We start from the raw sequence: 17,183 nt of genomic DNA, 5'->3' as shown, positions 1-17,183 counted from the left end.
CAGATGGTATACTCAATCCGGAAGGGCTTCTGCAACCCATAGATGGGGTAAAGGTAGTGCGGGGGCACTCGAGAGGGGGTAGTGGTGCGAGGGTTTCTTAACCACACTATGCCAGAGGCTTCAAGATGGGGAGGGGAAAGGTTCAGAGGCACATCCACGATCACAATGGGGTCAAGGACTAGAGTGGGTGGATTGAGAGGTCATGGAGTGAGGGAAACTTCAGCATCCCGTTTCACCAGATCTTCGGGTGGGATTTTCACACTTGCACTGAGAGTGGCCAAGCAGGTCTGGCATTGAGATCTCTGCGCCACTATCTTACAAGATGAAGCAATTGAGCAGCAAAAGTGTAAATGAGGGCAAACTCAGCTGGTGAGTTATCTGAGGGTCTCTTAGACAATTTGCACTGGGGTGTAAAGGGCCAGCTAACAAATAGGAGTATTCTCAGATGAGGAGAGATGCACAGTTGAGAAAAGTTATGAGCCCTTTATTCACAATGCAGGGATTCAGGAAAGGTACAGCCATACAGGACCAATATCCTGGACCAAGGTCTCCATGGCAGCTGCCAACCTACCAGTCTGATCTGAGTGGGTTGACATTCCAGCGCCATCACCTCAGACTAAACACAGATGGAGTTCTCCATCATTTGTTGCAATCTGATGAGTGCAGTTGGTATTCCTTCCTGATTTCCTGTGATTGCCGATGCAACTCGCGCAGCTGATGTATGACCGAGTCCATAAACTCATCATCTGACTTGGATTCAGCAGAATCATGACCTCCAGCCGTGCTCTTGAATGCCGGCGACCTTGGGTGTCCCTGCCCCCTCCACCTGCTCTGGACCAGATTGTGTGCTGTGCTCACCAGATTGTGAATCCAAGTCTTCTCTAGATCCAGGTCCCACCGAGGTGTATGTATCTGTGCTGGTGGAGGGTGTGGCTGAGCGCTGTGATGGGTCTTCTAAGGTGCTGTCCTCAGGTTCCTCATCTGAAGTGTCCATGGAACTGGAGTTGAGGGCCTGGCTTGTTGGTGTCCACGGGGCTTTCCTGAGGTACCTATGAACAAGAATAGAGAAGATTGGTGCATGGCAGAGAAATTGAATAGAGGATAATGCGCTCACAGTGTTGGGGTCCGTGGGATGAGCTGGTGCAGGATTCTCACTTGGATGTTCGCCATCCACTTCCCTGTCACCACAGGCATGGTCAACATCCTCTCCAGTCAGCGCAATGGCACACTCCTCAAAGGGAGTAAGGATCCAAATGTCAGTGATTCCTTCCCCGATCCCTGGTCTGTACAAGCTTGCCCTGCATAAAGACAGATGGATAGAATGTCAGTAGGAGGCATGTCAAGACAGGTGATAGGAATTCCTGGTTTGTGTGTGTGTGCTGAGTGGAGCAATGGGATGAAGACACAAGCGGGAGAGGAAATTGAACTGATGGAGAAGTGAAAGTATGTGTGTGAGTGAGCAGAGATGTCCCTTGATGTGGCAGTGTGTCAAATGAATGTGAATGTGTGATGGGCTGGTGAGACTACCTGTCTCACTCTAAAAGGTACTCCTCTGATCTATACGAGGCATTGGGACCCCTTTGCCTTGGAGACCTCGGGCGACTGCCGTTGAGTGCTGGTCTCCAAAAGTGGGGACCAGGCAGAACACTTTTTTGGGTCTTTCAGGGGATCAGAGACCCCCAAGCTTGCCCTTTGGACAAGATGTGGCACCCTGGCACAGCCACCTGGTTGTCAGCCTGGCACTGCCAATATGCCCAGGTGGCACTGCCAGCTGATAGGAGAACTTCCAGTGCCAGGGTGCCAAGCTGGCATGTTTTCTGCGGAGGAAATTGGGCTTGGGGCTGGTATGCTCGTGTGAGGGGGGGGGGGAAGCCCGAGGAGCTGGGGCTTTAGGAAAGATCTCTTCCTGCACTGAGGAGTTCCGGTGAGAGGAACTCCTCAGTGCAGGAATCGGATAAGTGCGGCCTCGGCCGGGCGTTCCCCACTGAGGACCAAATTGAAATAGAGACCCAATAGAGCGTGGTCTTTCTCGGCACTGCTAGAGCCGGGAAAAACCTAGCTAAATGTGCTCGTCACAGGACTCTGTTCCAATTTGGTTATGCCCTTGGACTTTGGGAGCACATATCAGAAATTCAGGAACATGCTGCATCAGGAACATCTTCTGACTGTTCATTTCAAAAAAGCAAATGTAAATTTTCCCTAATTACCAATATTTATTTGGGGTGATCAAGTTTGGAAAATTAGCCCTTAAAATTCCCAAACACTGGACTTAAAACATTTTGTCGAATATTTATTTGTCATTGGTTACAATAGAGCATGATCGCAACATAACAGCAGAAGATGCTATTTGAACGAGCTTTAGATGTGAACTTGTTTGTGATCCATTGTTGCCTAGAATCTGTGTTGACGACTGTTAAAAAATAAGGGGAGGTGTTTTCCTCATGTTGTATAGCGGCATTATAAACTGATTTGGCTCAACTGCCTTCAATCAGTATTTCTGGAAAAATTGTAAACATTGTCAAAACAATTTGTCCATACTCACTGAAGAAAATCTTCCTGAATGTACGTACAACAAGTTGGCCGTAAACAATTATTGAGAAAATCAACCCATTGAGTATAGTCCAGAGTGAACAATTAATTACACGCAGTGTAGTCGGGCAGACGTGAGCAGCAAAGACGTTAATCTCAGGAGTTTTTTAATACGTTTGCACAAGGCTGAGGTAGTTTCAAAGGCCATATAATGTTGTGCTGCAGGATGAAGATGGACATGGATTATCAGATGAAGAAATTCGAGCAGAGGTGGACACGTTTATGTTTGAAGGCCATGACACTACGGCGAGTGGCATCTCCTGGCTCCTGTACTGTTTGGCCCAACACCCAGAACACCAGCAAAAGTGTAGAGAAGAAATACAAGAACTACTAGAGGACCACAAACAAATTGAATGGTGAGTTATAATCTAATCTTGCTTTGATTTGTTGTTGCATGATACGGAATCAACTGCACATAATCAGACTTTGAAGCCATTACGTCAGAATGATTCTGCAGAATTTCTCTAGGTCACTGAGTGCATTTGGCTTCAGGCTGGTTTCCAACATTACAACACAATACAATACAACACAACCATTGTTGCTTCAACACTTGTGCAATTTCGCAGCTACCTGTGCTGCTAAAGTCATTATTAATAATAGCTGGGAATCAGTTTGCACTGTAGTACAGGTGTTCCAGGATAGTTTTCACAATTACAACTTGCTTTTGTTCGTACTATTTTTCCATGATAAATATACCTGCCGCTGTCTTTTGGGTGAACGATTCAAGCCAAGGCCTCGCCTGTTTTCACAGCAGAACGGATGGAAAAGATTTTGTGGTGTTACTTTGACAAAGAGAAGGAAAGTTCTCCTGTTGTGTCCCAGCCAATACTTATCACTCAAGATCATTGTTAAAGAGAAGTCATTAAAAAGTCATTATCACAAAACTATCTCGGTGAGCATGTTGTGAACAAACTGGTTGCCGCTTTTCCTACAGTACCACAGAGACTATGCTTCAACGGGGCTTTGTCAGCTGTAAAGTGCTTTGGGGCATCCTGTGGTTATGAAAGGAGTTATATGAAATCTAAATGTTTCATTTCTAGAAACAGACAATGTGAACCAAGTTGAAGTTAAATGCGAGGGTATCCCAAAACACAGAAGAGTCATTTGGAACACCCGTTCGGAGTGGTGTACGTGTTTTCTCGGGTACAATGTCAGGAACGACGTTCAACCCAGTTGTGTGAACAATTAGTAAAGGATATTAATTAACTTAAAAGAAAAACAAACACACGTACGACAAGAAGAACTATGGGCACGATTCTCCCAAAAGGGAACAAAGTCCGCTACGCGCTTCCTGGTGCTCGCAGTGCCTAGAAGCGCATAGTTATTCAACCTGACTCACGTTGTATAAGGGTCCTGAGCAGAGCTCCCCAACCTCCGCCCCGCCCCCGCACCCCCCCAGCTCGAACGCACTATGGGAGCACAAGGACAGCATGTCCAGTGTTCCTCGGCTCTTTGCCTGTGAACAAAGTTGCTACTTACCTCCTAGGGTCCCCGCAGCAGCCCTTCCTGCAGGTTCAAGTGGTACTAATCGGTGCCAGCGTGACCACTTGCTGTGAGGTCGTTGGATATGGGGTGGCTCCCGTTAATTGTATGGAAATAGGGTTTAAGTGGTGATAATTGGTTTGTCGCCACGTTACAGCGGGAGCCCGATTTCACCTACGGGAGCGGGTCGGTTGCATCGCAACTGGTTTGGCGCCCGACGCAGTTCTCGTTTTTGGCCTCTCCTGCTATTCACCGGTCTCATTACGCTCTCTCTTGAGCAAAATGAGCCACTGAATCGCACATTGGTGTCATTTTGGGTGCGCTTGGCGGGGTATTTCTCGACGGCCACATTGGCGAGATTGTGGCCCGTAGTTAATGGCACTTAGTGCCAAAAATGAGTCCCCACAGGCTTCTCGCCATTACTGCCTGTCTCACCATTAGATTCGTCTGATCCGCGCCTCAGCGTCCCGTTGCTAACAAGAGGAAGTTGCTTTTAAACATTCACTCACCACTCACTCCCAGTCAGCACACAAGCAGCGTGGCAGTGCGCAGACCAGCTCATTGTTCTGGGAATGCCGACCCGGCCAGGCTTCTCAATGCTGTGGATGCAAGATGGGACACCATGTTTCCCCCAAGGGAGTTGGAGGACCAGCAACATGGTCATCAATCCCACCTGGCAGTGGGAGCAGCTGTCAGTGCGGGCAGCATGACAGGAGGACCACGATCCAATGTCAAAAGAAGACTAATGACCCCCACCGAGCTGAACGTGTGAGGGGTGGTGCCCACACATGGCTCAGTCTGTAAACACCATGGATGAGGGTCTCAACATTATATCCTAGTCGCTGAGGGACATGTCCCAGACGCATATGGACATTGTCAAGGCACTCCAGAGCGTGACCTAGTCACTGCAGATCATCGCTGAGGGCGACGACACCATGGTGCAGACAATGGGGAGCCACCAGGACTGGCAGAGCCAGATAACTCAGACCTCTGGAGCTCGCTCCAGCTGACCGTCTGTCCCATGGAGACCCCCGGGGCCCTAGGGGCACCGTCAAGGGGGAGGCCAACCCGGGCCTGCCACCAAGGAGGCTACAGCGGTCTCCAGTTCTTGTGAATCCCTCTCTTCCTGACACCAGCACTTCCCAAAGACAGCGGGCAGAACAGGGTGGCATGGCAACACTTGTGGCACCGGTAAGCCGGTGGGGGCCCTCTGGCTTCAGTCCCTCCAGAGGACATTCACCAGGGGCATCAAAGGCCACAGGGGGCGGAAACCAGCAGGCTGCCTCCACCTCTTGATGTTCATCCTGGGGCACACCTAGATATAGTACTAGACCACGAAAGATCAAGAATATTGAGGAGTACTGAATGGGCACTGGGCGGTCACTATCTGTAGCTAGGAGGAATGGAGTTGTCAAATGTTCACTATTTAAACATGTCACACCTAATATATGTGAATCCTCTGTCACGTTAATCTTTACAGTGGGCCTGTCCTGATCTCTACCCCCTGTTGCCCTCCACTCCCCCACCCCCCAGGAACAGTGATCCAAGATCAAACACCCTGATGCAGACCCCGTTCAGAGGATAGGTGTGAGCGGGCTGCCAACAAAAAGACAGCAGTCAGACTTTTGTAGAAACTGAGGAGCGCCAGAGTTAACCTCACAGTGAGTTATCATCACTCTCCTGCCTTGTGTATTGACCCACTGACAGTGCTGACACAGTCCCATCATCCTGGGGTGATGTTACACAGACACTGAGGGTGGTTGGTAGGGGGCGGTATGATGGGAAGGGGAGGGATGAGGGAAGGAGGAAAATGGGGGTTTGGGGAAAGGAGATTTCAGGGAAGGAGGGAAATGGGGGAGGGGACAGTGGAACTGGTGGAAATAGCCTCTCATCCTAGTTGAATCTGGTGAGGGCCTCCCTGGTCCTCGGGGTGTCGGACCTTGCCGCCGCCTCTTAACCCCCCCACCGGTCTGCCTCCTTCTTAGACAAAGCTGCATGCCCCTCCTCCTCCTTCCCCGCTGCTGGGCCAGGTTTTGGAGGGCACAGCATGCCACATCTGGGGATGTACTGCAGGGCACCAGCAGAGCACTCCAGGCTTCGGAACCGCTTTTTGAGCAGCCCGATGCACCGCTCAATAACAGCCCAAGAGGCAGTATGGGAACATTCTATCAGGTCTCTGCCTCCGTCTCTGGCCTCCGCACCAGCATCACCAACCAAGACCTCAGCAGATATCTCATGACCCCCAAGAGCCAACCAGTCATCCTGGGGTGGCCCTCGAAGGCGCATGGGAACTCCGAGAGCCCCAGGATGTAGCTGTCATACATGCTCCCTGGGAAGTGAGAACACACGTGCATGACACGGAGGCGGTGGTCACACACACTCAGAACATTCAGGGAATGGAGCCCCTTCCTGTTGGTGAAGAGCATTCCCTGATGCCCCGGTGTGTGTAAGATGACATGCATGCCATCTATTGACACCTGGACCTGGGGCATCCCGGTTATGGCGGAGAATCCTGCAGCCCTGGCATCTTTGTGGGTCTGGTCCAGCTCAGCAATGATGTAGCTGGATGCCTGGGCATACAGGGTATCCGTAAGCTCCAGGATGCAACTGTAGGAAATTGGGAAATGCCGCGCAGGTCCCCGCACAAGTTCCCGCATGAGCCCTGGAATTAATCTTGGTTTACTTTGTTTTTGCTTTTTTTTAATCTTAATTTTCCCCCTTCTTAGCAACAGGTATATCACAGATTGAGATGATGTAGCATTTAACTGCTGTCAGAGAGGCAGAGTATTGCAATGCTTCTCCCACTTGTTTCATGTATGAGTTTCCTGTGCCCATCATCACATTCTCAAGAAATTTGCAGGTTTTTTTTTCTTGGGATGTGGGTGTTGCTGGCTGGCCCAACATTTATTGCCCAGCCCTAATTGTCCTTGAACTGAGTGGCTTGCTAGGACATTTCAGTGGGGGGGGGGGGGGGGGGGGGGGCAGTTATGGCAACCATTTCACTGTGTTGTTCTAGAGTCACATGTAACCAGACCGCGTAAGGACAGCAGATTTCCTTTCCTGAAGGACATTAGTGAACCAAATGGGTTTTACGACAATCGTCAATGGTTTCATAGTCATCATCAGGCTTTTAATTCCAGATTTTTATTGAATTAAATTTTCACCATCTGCCACAGTGGGATTCAAACCCTGGACCCCAAAGTATTACCCTGGGTCTCTAGATGACTAGTCCAGTGACAATACCACCGCACTCCTGCCTCCCATGATGCAGTGAGTGGTCAGAGATAGAGAACTGCGGAGCTCCATCATGTATTCATATCAGTCACCTTCACTGTACACCAGTGTAACGAGTTGATACACCTCATCTACAATCTCAGCGTCATCTATGTCTCCACAAACACGAATTCTGAAATTAACCATATCAAGAACTCACCAGCTTGTGTGAAAACATATCTCACAATCTTCATGTGATCTACTGTAGAAAATCATGGACATTGAAACACTAACATAACAGTAATAAGATTAAAATCCTATAGAACTCTCCTACACCCCATGATGGGTAGGAGGGATTAAATTTGAAAATATGCAAAATACACTGCAAACCCACCTACTTTGGTTTAACCACGGTGTTTAGTATCGTCCAAGTTACTTATTTGTTAGTGCAATTCTGTTCCACCAATTTCGACAGCAATTTGTATTAACAGTGGCCAGATAAAGTAAATCAGTGCTTCTGAAAGACTGCTTGTGGTCCAGAAAAAACAGGAGGGCATCCTCATGACCCCTTGAAAAATCTTTTATGAATGGAAGCCCAACCCTGCCCAAACTCCCAATCTGTCCTGGTACATAACATCCCCCAACCCCCATGATTGTCATTCCAATTCTCCCCTCTACCACCCACTCACGATGTTTTCCAGTTGCCAGAGAGAAACTCCAATAGTCCCCAGCCACAGTGTGTTCTACTGCTGGCTTTCCTATCTGTCAATCTGGCCAGATGCATGGCGGAAATATAGAGCAAAGAAATTATAATGAGGTTCTCCCCATTCTTAGCATTTCCAGTCTCACCCCCTTTAAATATGAAGATCAGCATCCGAAGATTTCATCAGAGGAAGCTATTGTACCTTTCCTGCCAAGTGAAGAGAAATCAAAGAGGGGAAGTGGGAGACCAGGATTGCTAGACTTTCCTACTCTGAGTTCCACCATGCCCCCCTACCCTCCTTTGTGATCCTCCCAAACATCCCTCGCTGTGACATATCTGAGTCTATCTGAGGTGTTGTTCAGCAACGTCCTGTTGCTTTAAATTCCATTCCTACTGACTGGTTTCTGTCTATGGATCGGCTGATTGGAACATACAGACGAGGCAGAGGAGTTAAAATTGTCACTCCATTCTACCAAGATTATTCACAGTGGGGTGTGGGTGGGAGTTGACACTAGCTTTCATCACCCACCCGCTTAATTTCCATTCCTCGGTAGGCTGCAGCTTCTTGCAGAATTTGTTGGCTTTATTTGGACTTTTAAGACAATGTATTTATTTGCACAAAGTATTGCAAAAGTGTGTAAATTAGGGCCCAGTTGCGAGTTTTGGGCCCTTTCACTGATGCACAGTATTGTAGAATGGTACAGGAGCTGGGCTTGCTCCACTCAAGATTTTGAAGCAGTCACTGGGCAACTGCCATCAAAACAAATCATTGCAGTGGGACTGGAAAAGGCTGGAGTGCCTCCCTGACCAGCTGCAATACGCTGATCGCAAGTGACTCTGAATCCATTTATTTAATGAAAACAAGTGTCAACAGCTTACTCAATTAATATTAATGGATTGCAATTTTAGGCCAATATTGGACCCCTCAGTTTGACGGCAAGTTATGATCCTATCAGGTGCTAACAAATTTATACCCCTCTGCTTTAAGTATTTGCACACACATTCACCCTTGCCTTACTAAATATCACATCCTTCTGTTCTTTGGCAGGGAATTGCTCAGTAAGATGCCTTACATTACAATGTGCATAAAGGAGTCTCTGCGACTATACCCCCCTGTTCCAGGAATATCCAGGAGGCTGACCAAACCAATGACTTTCTTTGATGGGAGGACAGTACCTGAAGGTTTCATTTCTAAGTACATTTTTGATAATAGAGAATTCTTATTAAACTCTGATTTACAAACAGGAACGTGGAACTTTGAATTTAACCTCATAGGTGGATTCCAAATTGCCAGGTCTTCTCTGTGGCTTTTTCCTCCTCTACTCTTTTAACTTGTGTTAACCATCATTCTGTATGATATTAAATGGATTAATAGAAGGCCTCTGTCACCTCAAATTAAGGACCGTGGGCAGGTTCCTGAGGCAGATCATGCAGTAGAGGGGTCCTCAGCACTGGATGGACAGCAGCCCTATCGATTGGGGTCGGTAATGCTGTGCAACCCCTTGGCCTTCCCGCTTGCCAGCGGGACGCCACCTATAAGCTGCTGTGGGTTCCCAACTCAGTAGTGGGCCAGGCCAAGCCAGGGAGAAGCTGCTTAATTGGCCACCCAACACTGCTAAGTGAGTAGCCACTGCAGCGTTAACCCTGTCTCCTTGCAGGGCTGGACAGACTGGTTGCAAGGATGTTGTTTTCTCTGGCTGGGAGGTGGAGGTCTAGAACAAGGGATCACAGTCTCAGGATATGAGTTAGGCCATTTCAGAATGAGATGAGGAGAATTTTTTTCACTCAGGTTGATGAACCTGTAGAATTCACTACCACAAAAGACTGGAGGCCAAGTCACTGAATCTATTTAAGAAGGAAAAAGGTAGATTTCTAGACTCTAAAGATGGCAACGGGTATGGGGAGAGCTCACCAGTATGGCTTGAGGTAGAGGATCAGCCATGATCATATTGAATGACAGAGCAGGCTCGAAGGGCAGAATGACCTACCCCTGCTTCTATTTTCTGTGTTTCTATGACCACTTGGAGGTGTAAACATATTGGGGAGCAGGCCAGGTGTACAAGTTTCAAATTGTGTTCCCGATCCTGCCGCCAAACCTTCCTCTGTGAGACAGGGCGGATTCTTCCTGTAGTGTTGGATTCAAGAATTTTTCCTGTGCTTAAATGTAGCATAACTTACACTGCCCTGTCGCGTATGCCTCACTGGAGAACATATGAACATACAAACATGCAGAAGTAGGCCATTCGGCTCCTCGAGCCTGCTTCGCCATTTGATAAGATCAAGGCTGATTTGTTTCTGCTCCAAGTTTTACCTTCCCATCTACTCCTGATAACATTGCCTAATAAGAATCTATTTACCAACAGATTGCTGAATGCTAACCAACTGTTTTCTTTCTTATGTTAGGTTTGCAAACAAAGAGCCAATAGGCTTTCTGCCTAAATAGTGACCTGTGTTCACACAGAGAGTATGGATTATGCTCACATCAAACACAGTTTTGCTACGTCAATTATGCTATGTCAATACGTTCTGTTAAAAATAAACATGGTACAAGGATAATATTAAATATGAATGTCCATCAAGGGCTGCTGTGATCCTCTAGGGAAAGCAACTAGCCGATTTTGAACAATGTAGGTCTTTCGTTGAATTTGATGCCCTCCGCTACCATTGTGCACTTAGAGAAATTTCACCGGATTAGTGATTCGGGCAGCTTGAGCTGTGGTTATTCACCACCCTGAAGAAATTGAACCATTTGTAATATCCTGTACTCTGATCTGCTGAGAGGGCAGAGCACATGATAGTGAAAATTATACTTGGTTTGTAATCAATTTATTTCATTCCTGCTTATCATTGCTGTTCATTCATCAGGGAAATGGATTGTAGTTCAACCCAATTCAGAAACTTATGGGTAGATTTTAATTGTAGGCCTGGAACATTCCTGCCAGCAGGAAGCCCAAGCCATTTTGAGGTGCGTATGCCATGTACAGCTTTGACAGAGTCATCCAGACTCCAAACATTAGCTCCCTTCTCTCTCCACAAATGCTGTCAGACTTGCTGAGATTGTCCAGTGTTTTCTGCTTTTGTGCCATGTACATCATTGGACCCTTAATTACATTCAACGATGAGACTGGTGTCATTCAGTAGTGATACTGCCTAGTGGAAAACACCAGTAAATATGACAATGGAACAGTAATGGAGCAGTTGAATATTGGTACAAGGTGTCAAACACTGTCAGGTCACATTGTTGAATCTAGAGTAATTTTCTTCTCGTGTACCCAAGTGTATGCCTTAGTCAACTTCTGACGAGTGTGCTCTAATCTACCATTGTGACATTTTTCCAATTTCGGTTAGAGGGACAATGCTATTTTAGCATTGAATCAACAGTCTTGTGCTTTGGTCTGTTGTCACTGGAATTGGAATAGCTGGCCAGCAGATTTTGTGGATATAATTTTAACCAGCAGGAGGTTCCTCCCTACTGGATGGACGGCAAGTTGATTTTAATTTTTTTAAATCTGAAAACTGCCTCCAGCCTCATCACTTTCAGGTGGGGTGATGGACAATCATTATGCTCCCAGAAGCAAGTTAGACATTCAAATATTCTAATGAGGCTGTATGCTTCATATTTAACCTTTTCTTCCAGGTTTAAGCCTGACCAATTGGATTTACCGGGCCTTAGGAGTCCTGGCAGCTATAGGGAAGTGAGTTCTGCTTCGTAGAAGAAGTAAATGTCTTTGTAGCACTACTTATGGGCTAGGAGAAGTAGCAATGCTTCCTGCCTGTCTGTCAAGCTTACCTGCTTCCCTTCCTGGCATTGGAGCTCCTCACCCAGATCCAAATACCACGCACTCTAGAATCGACCTACCCAATACTGAATTTTGCTCAAGCTACTGAGGTGAAACACCAAAATCTAACTCACCCTGCTATCCATCCCTAATATATGTATTTTTTAATTGTTTAGAGTGCAGCAAAAACAGTTCTCCTCAATGTGGAACAAAAATCTTCCTGTGCTTTTTAACCACTTTTGAAATTGTAATGTAATGGATCAATTCTATATTTTAATATACTAATCAGATACTGTGTGCATCATCACAGAAAGAGAAACAACATCATATGATTTTCTCTCCCATGCAGCATTGTGGCAGATGTAGCCAGAGAAGTAAGAAATCTTGTGCCTTAATACAATAATAATATTAATAATCACTTATTGTCACAAGTAGGCTTCGATGAAGTTACTGTGAGAAAAACCCTAGTCGCCACATTCCGGCGCCTGTTCAGAGAGACCAGTACGGGAATTGAATCCGCGCTGCTAGCCTTGTTCTGCATTACAAGCCAGCTGTTTAGTCCACTGTGCTAAACCAGCCCCTATATTTCTCTGCTGTTGCTGACTCTATATATTCGGTATTAGTCGAACAATACCAAGAATATTAAAGAAATGAGGACTTAATTAGGATTACCTTTGTGTACCTACTACTCCTTTGCATCAAAAAACAGGGTGGGACCACATTTACCAGATAAGGGTTGAATTGCCGCTAATTGTCTGCCTCTTCTGATTTTGGAATGGACTTTGATTTGTCAGGAAAAGAGAGGTAGTTTTAAGTGATCGAATGGGATACTATTTTAAGTGGCTTGAATTTAGTATTGCTGTGTAAGGAAGGGTAAACCTATAGTTAGAGTCATGCTCGACAAAGGTATTTGTACTTGGGGGGGGTTTGGCTTTAGTTCAAATTGTGCTTGTATTGTGCTGAGAGAGTGTTATGGCATGAAAAATAAACAATCGGGAAGAAGCATAAAGCCATTGCTTAGTAAGCAGGGGCACCTTTAGGGTAGGAAAGCATTTTGAGTGTAAGTGTAGCTGAATATAGCAGTTGGTTTCAGAATGTTAGAGAGGGAACATCTCTCTCTCTGTTACAAGATGAAAAGCCATACTACAGAGTAATGGTTAAGAAAACAAATTCAGGAAATTTAAAGAACAGCTAGTTAAGGAACTAGAGAAATGAAGAAAAGTTTCCAAGACATCTGAAATTAAAGGAACAAAGAGGAACTACCTCTTGGAGCAAGATACTGCTCATGGAAGTCAAAGTCAGACCTGGGAAGAGAAGAGCTAGTGAGGTTGGTTACAGACAAACCACATATCTGAAGCAATTGTAAGGTTTGGTGTCCTTGTTACCAGTATTTGAAACAATACTTTTCTATTAGGGACTGAGTACCTGAGTTTGTGTAAAAGCATTTAAGACAAAGGAAACCTGAAAGGAGAGGCAGTAAACATGGTATTGGATTTCTTGTTAAAGGCGGAGACGAAGCTTTGTTTAAAAGGATAGTTGGAAAACCTGAAGTGGATTCTGAATGCACACGGCTGATGGAAATCATTGTTTGAAAGAAGATTTGAAAGTTTGAGTTTGGAAACATTCAACTGACAATCATCTGGGGAGATTGTGAGAGGAATCTACGGAATATTAGTTGAGTGGGATTGGCCATTTGATACAAAGTGGAGTATTACTTTTGAAAACAGTATATAGTACATTGGGGGATAAAGGAGTATTATTTTTCATGTTTAATAATTTTTTTTTTCTTGTTAAAACTAATTAGCAGTCCTGTAACTCTGTTCCTCCACAATTTCTTTAAAAAAAAGTATAAGTGAAGATCTTTTGAGCTATGGTTCCATTGTGGAATCTTCCTGCCCAGTAGTAACAATAATTGGGATCATAACTGATCTAGATGGTCACTGATATTGCTCGAAACAAGTTGAAGCGTCATGAACATGTACAAAATGACATGTTAGGACTCCAGTGTCAATTTTTGTCTCTGCCTAAGTTGCTGATCCTACATTTAAGATGTGGACAAGAGGTGGTTATTTTTACCATACATGGGTTGGGTTCCTATAACATGGAAACGCACCACAATATTTATTTTAATGTATCCTTATTGCTATTTATTTTTAAAACCGGTCCTTCTCTGTTGAGCAAAGAAAATTAAGATGGCTGCTACAAGCCACCTCATCATGGTGTTGACCCTCTAGGCACTATCCACAAGTGTCTCAAGGACAAAATAATTATGTTTTCATTTTCCTCTGGGTGCTCCGGTTTCTTCCCACAGTCCAAAGATGTGTTATGCCAAAAGAAGTAACATGTTATGCCTAAAGAAGTACCAACAGACTCACGTCACACCTGGTGCTGTTCAGACCAATTTCAAAGGAAGCTATGGGGTTGCCATTTGCATTTGATAAGCCAACCTTGCTAGCAGAGTCAGTTGGTCTGTTGAAATAATGGCTTCCCAAATGCCAGCTCGTTAACATCATAGAATCATAGAATTCCTACAGTGCAGGAGGAGGCCATTTGACCCATCAAGTCCGCACCAACCCTCTGAAAGAGCATCCTTCCCAGGCCAACTCCCCACCTTATCCCCATAACCCCACCCATCCTGCACATCTTTGGACTGTGGGAAGAAACCGGAGCACCCAGAGGAAACCTGTACAGACGGGAAGAATGTGCAAACTCCACATAGTCACCCAAGGCCGGAATTGAACCTGGGTCCCTGCGCTGTAAGGCAGCAGTGCTGACTACAGTGCCACCCCATAGATGGCATCCCTTTCAACAAATAATGACTGACACCTTATCAGTCCTGAGACCAAAGTCAATTCCAGATACTTGTTAAAGATCCCTTTTGGAATAATGATGGAGAAGGAAGTCACTGATCTAAGCCTCTAACATTATGAACACTTTAATATTACATCCTTGGCCTTCTCAGGCAGACTGCTGTTTTAACATCAACTGGTCAGAACTCAAGCAGTCAGGCTGGGTAAGCAGTCTCAACCCACCAAAGCCTGCATGATTCTAAAAGTCTCTGATCAACGCCTGCCAAGTGGTCTAATTCATTTCAAGGATTTTATTATCGTCTAACCAGCTGGAAACACATTGGAATGGAATTCCACCACAAAGGAAACCTCCTCTGACCTCTGACCTCTGACTTTGGTCTCTGGAACTCACATGAACTAATATTAATTTTACTGTGGTCTGTAAAACCTATTTTCTCTATCCCCTTTTACTTTGTGAATGTGAGGTGCGGAGAATGGTGAACACTCCTTTTTCTCTGGGTTTTAAAAGAGTAAAATAAACTAACTTTATGAGTTAATCCTAACTTGAGTTTGTTATGGATTATTAACACAATTGGATCCCAAAAAACGAGAGATTGGGAGAACATGTCACTACTTACTCTGAAAAAAATCACCTCAGAATACTTTCTGCTTATGAACAGTTGGCAAGAGGACATCAATGCACTTTGAACTGTTCCTTTCCTGTCTGTAACACATGAATGACATAAAATGATATAGGAGAATACTATAGAAAGCAGCATGGCTCTGAAACAGTCGCTAATGTTCATTTATATTTTCACAGGTTGCCTGGTAGGTGTAAGTATCTACTGTATTCACAGGAATTCTATGATCTGGGATAATCCAGAGGTAACTTTCTTCGCTGTGACTAGAATATGAAGTGTACATATCATTACCTTAATAACATGTAATCTTTATATACTGTTATGGGCCAGGGTTTAGAGAACCCCAAGGTGTTTCACGGAGTTCACCTGATCCACAACTTTTAATAGATTGTGGTATGGGGAGTACACGGCCCACTCTACAGGTGTGGTACAGCCGAAATCGAAAGTATTTTTAAAAGCAAAACAGTGTTTATTCTATGAACTCAAGTTAACCTTTTTAAGACATACAGTGAACATCTTAGCAACTATCAATTCAAATACAAACCCCAAAGAATACAACACTAAGTAATCCTTAATAAATCCCCAAACAACATCCAGAAGACAAAAGAAACACGTTTTATCAGAAGCACATCAGGTTTAAATTCACCAGTGAAAACAGTTACAAATCTGAATTCCCTAAACGATCAAGAGATAGTCTTTTCATGGCAGAGAGAACAACAGTACACCTGCTTTGTCTGGCTTCAGCTGCAACACTGAAAATGAAACCAAAAAAACACAGACACACCCAAGCTTTTCTCAAAGTGGAACTAAAAAGCAGAGCTAGAGCTCAGCTCCACCCATCACTGCAGTAACATGAGCAGACAGACATTTCTTAAAGTGACATTCTTATGGCAATACTGTACACTGTAATCTTTGTATACTGTACCAGTGCTTCCATACTAGAGCTATTTAATTAACCTACCATATCATTGCTAACCAATGACAAGTTTGAAAGTTAAACTTTTAGTTTGAAACTTAAATACAGACGTATGGCTAAAAACAGCTATTGGATGTAGCTATCAGATTCATTTATTACGATGTCACATATATAGGGATATATTACAATAAATATGGTATGATTAATGTAATGAGATTATGTATATCTTAACTTCATGAATAAAAAAAGTAGGATAATAGATGGTGCTGCTTAAATATTTTTATATCCAGCACCATACTGGAAAACAAAGAGCCGTAGAAGGAAGAAGGTAAATACAAAATGTAATTAATAAAGTAGGTGTATAGTTTGATTCAGCAGATGTGCTTCCATGGACTTTTTGTATCATTACAGAATGTGAGATACGACCGTTTCCTCCCTCCAGTTTCCTCTGGAGGCCTTGGACTTCTATCACTATCGACTCGCTTTACCTCTAACTCTCTGGTCTTTTACTCTGCTTTATCTTTCTCTTCCACAATCGCATGCTCTTCCCCATTCCAGCTCAATTCCTCCCACCCCTCGCTTCCCCCTTAATTCTATATTCGTTCTACCTACCATCCCTCTCCTCAACTGACCTCCAGCACGAGTCCTTCATTGTAGCAATTATTGGCTAGCCTTCTAATACTGCTCAGCTTGAAGATTGTACTCATCCTTGACTCGCCATATACAATTCTAGGGAAGATTGGCTCATGTACATGAGGAATGTTATCACTTAGTGCAAACTAATTAATATGAAGCTGTTAGCACTGTTGCTTCACAGCACCAGGGTCCCAGGTTCGATTCCCGGTTGGGTCACTGTCTATGCGGAGTCTGCGTGGGTTTCGTCCAGCCACTCCAGTTTCCTCCCACAAACCCTGAAAGATGTGCAGTTAGGCGAATTGGGCATTTTGAATTCTACCTCTGTGTACCCGAACAGGCACCGGAGTGTGGCGACTAGGGGATTTTCACAGTAACATAATTGCAGTGTTAATGTAAGCCTACTTGTGACTCTAACAAAGATTATTATTATATGGA

General features: G+C 44.8%; 1 protein-coding gene across 1 annotated transcript in view; it reads left to right on the top strand.

Moving 5' to 3' along the window:
* Positions 1–17,183, top strand: part of cyp4t8 (cytochrome P450, family 4, subfamily T, polypeptide 8) — a 162,726-nt gene that overhangs the window by 131,477 nt on the left and 14,066 nt on the right. Inside the window, exons 8-10 of the mRNA XM_072511029.1 lie at positions 2,755–2,945; positions 9,036–9,169; positions 15,376–15,440. Coding sequence (XP_072367130.1) covers positions 2,755–2,945; positions 9,036–9,169; positions 15,376–15,440 — 390 coding nt within the window. The remainder of the gene's footprint in view (positions 1–2,754; positions 2,946–9,035; positions 9,170–15,375; positions 15,441–17,183) is intronic.

The sequence above is a fragment of the Scyliorhinus torazame genome, chromosome 7, assembly GCF_047496885.1.
Source record: "Scyliorhinus torazame isolate Kashiwa2021f chromosome 7, sScyTor2.1, whole genome shotgun sequence".
Classification (NCBI taxonomy): Eukaryota; Metazoa; Chordata; class Chondrichthyes; order Carcharhiniformes; family Scyliorhinidae; genus Scyliorhinus; species Scyliorhinus torazame.
This window is presented reverse-complemented; position numbering and strand designations above follow the sequence as displayed.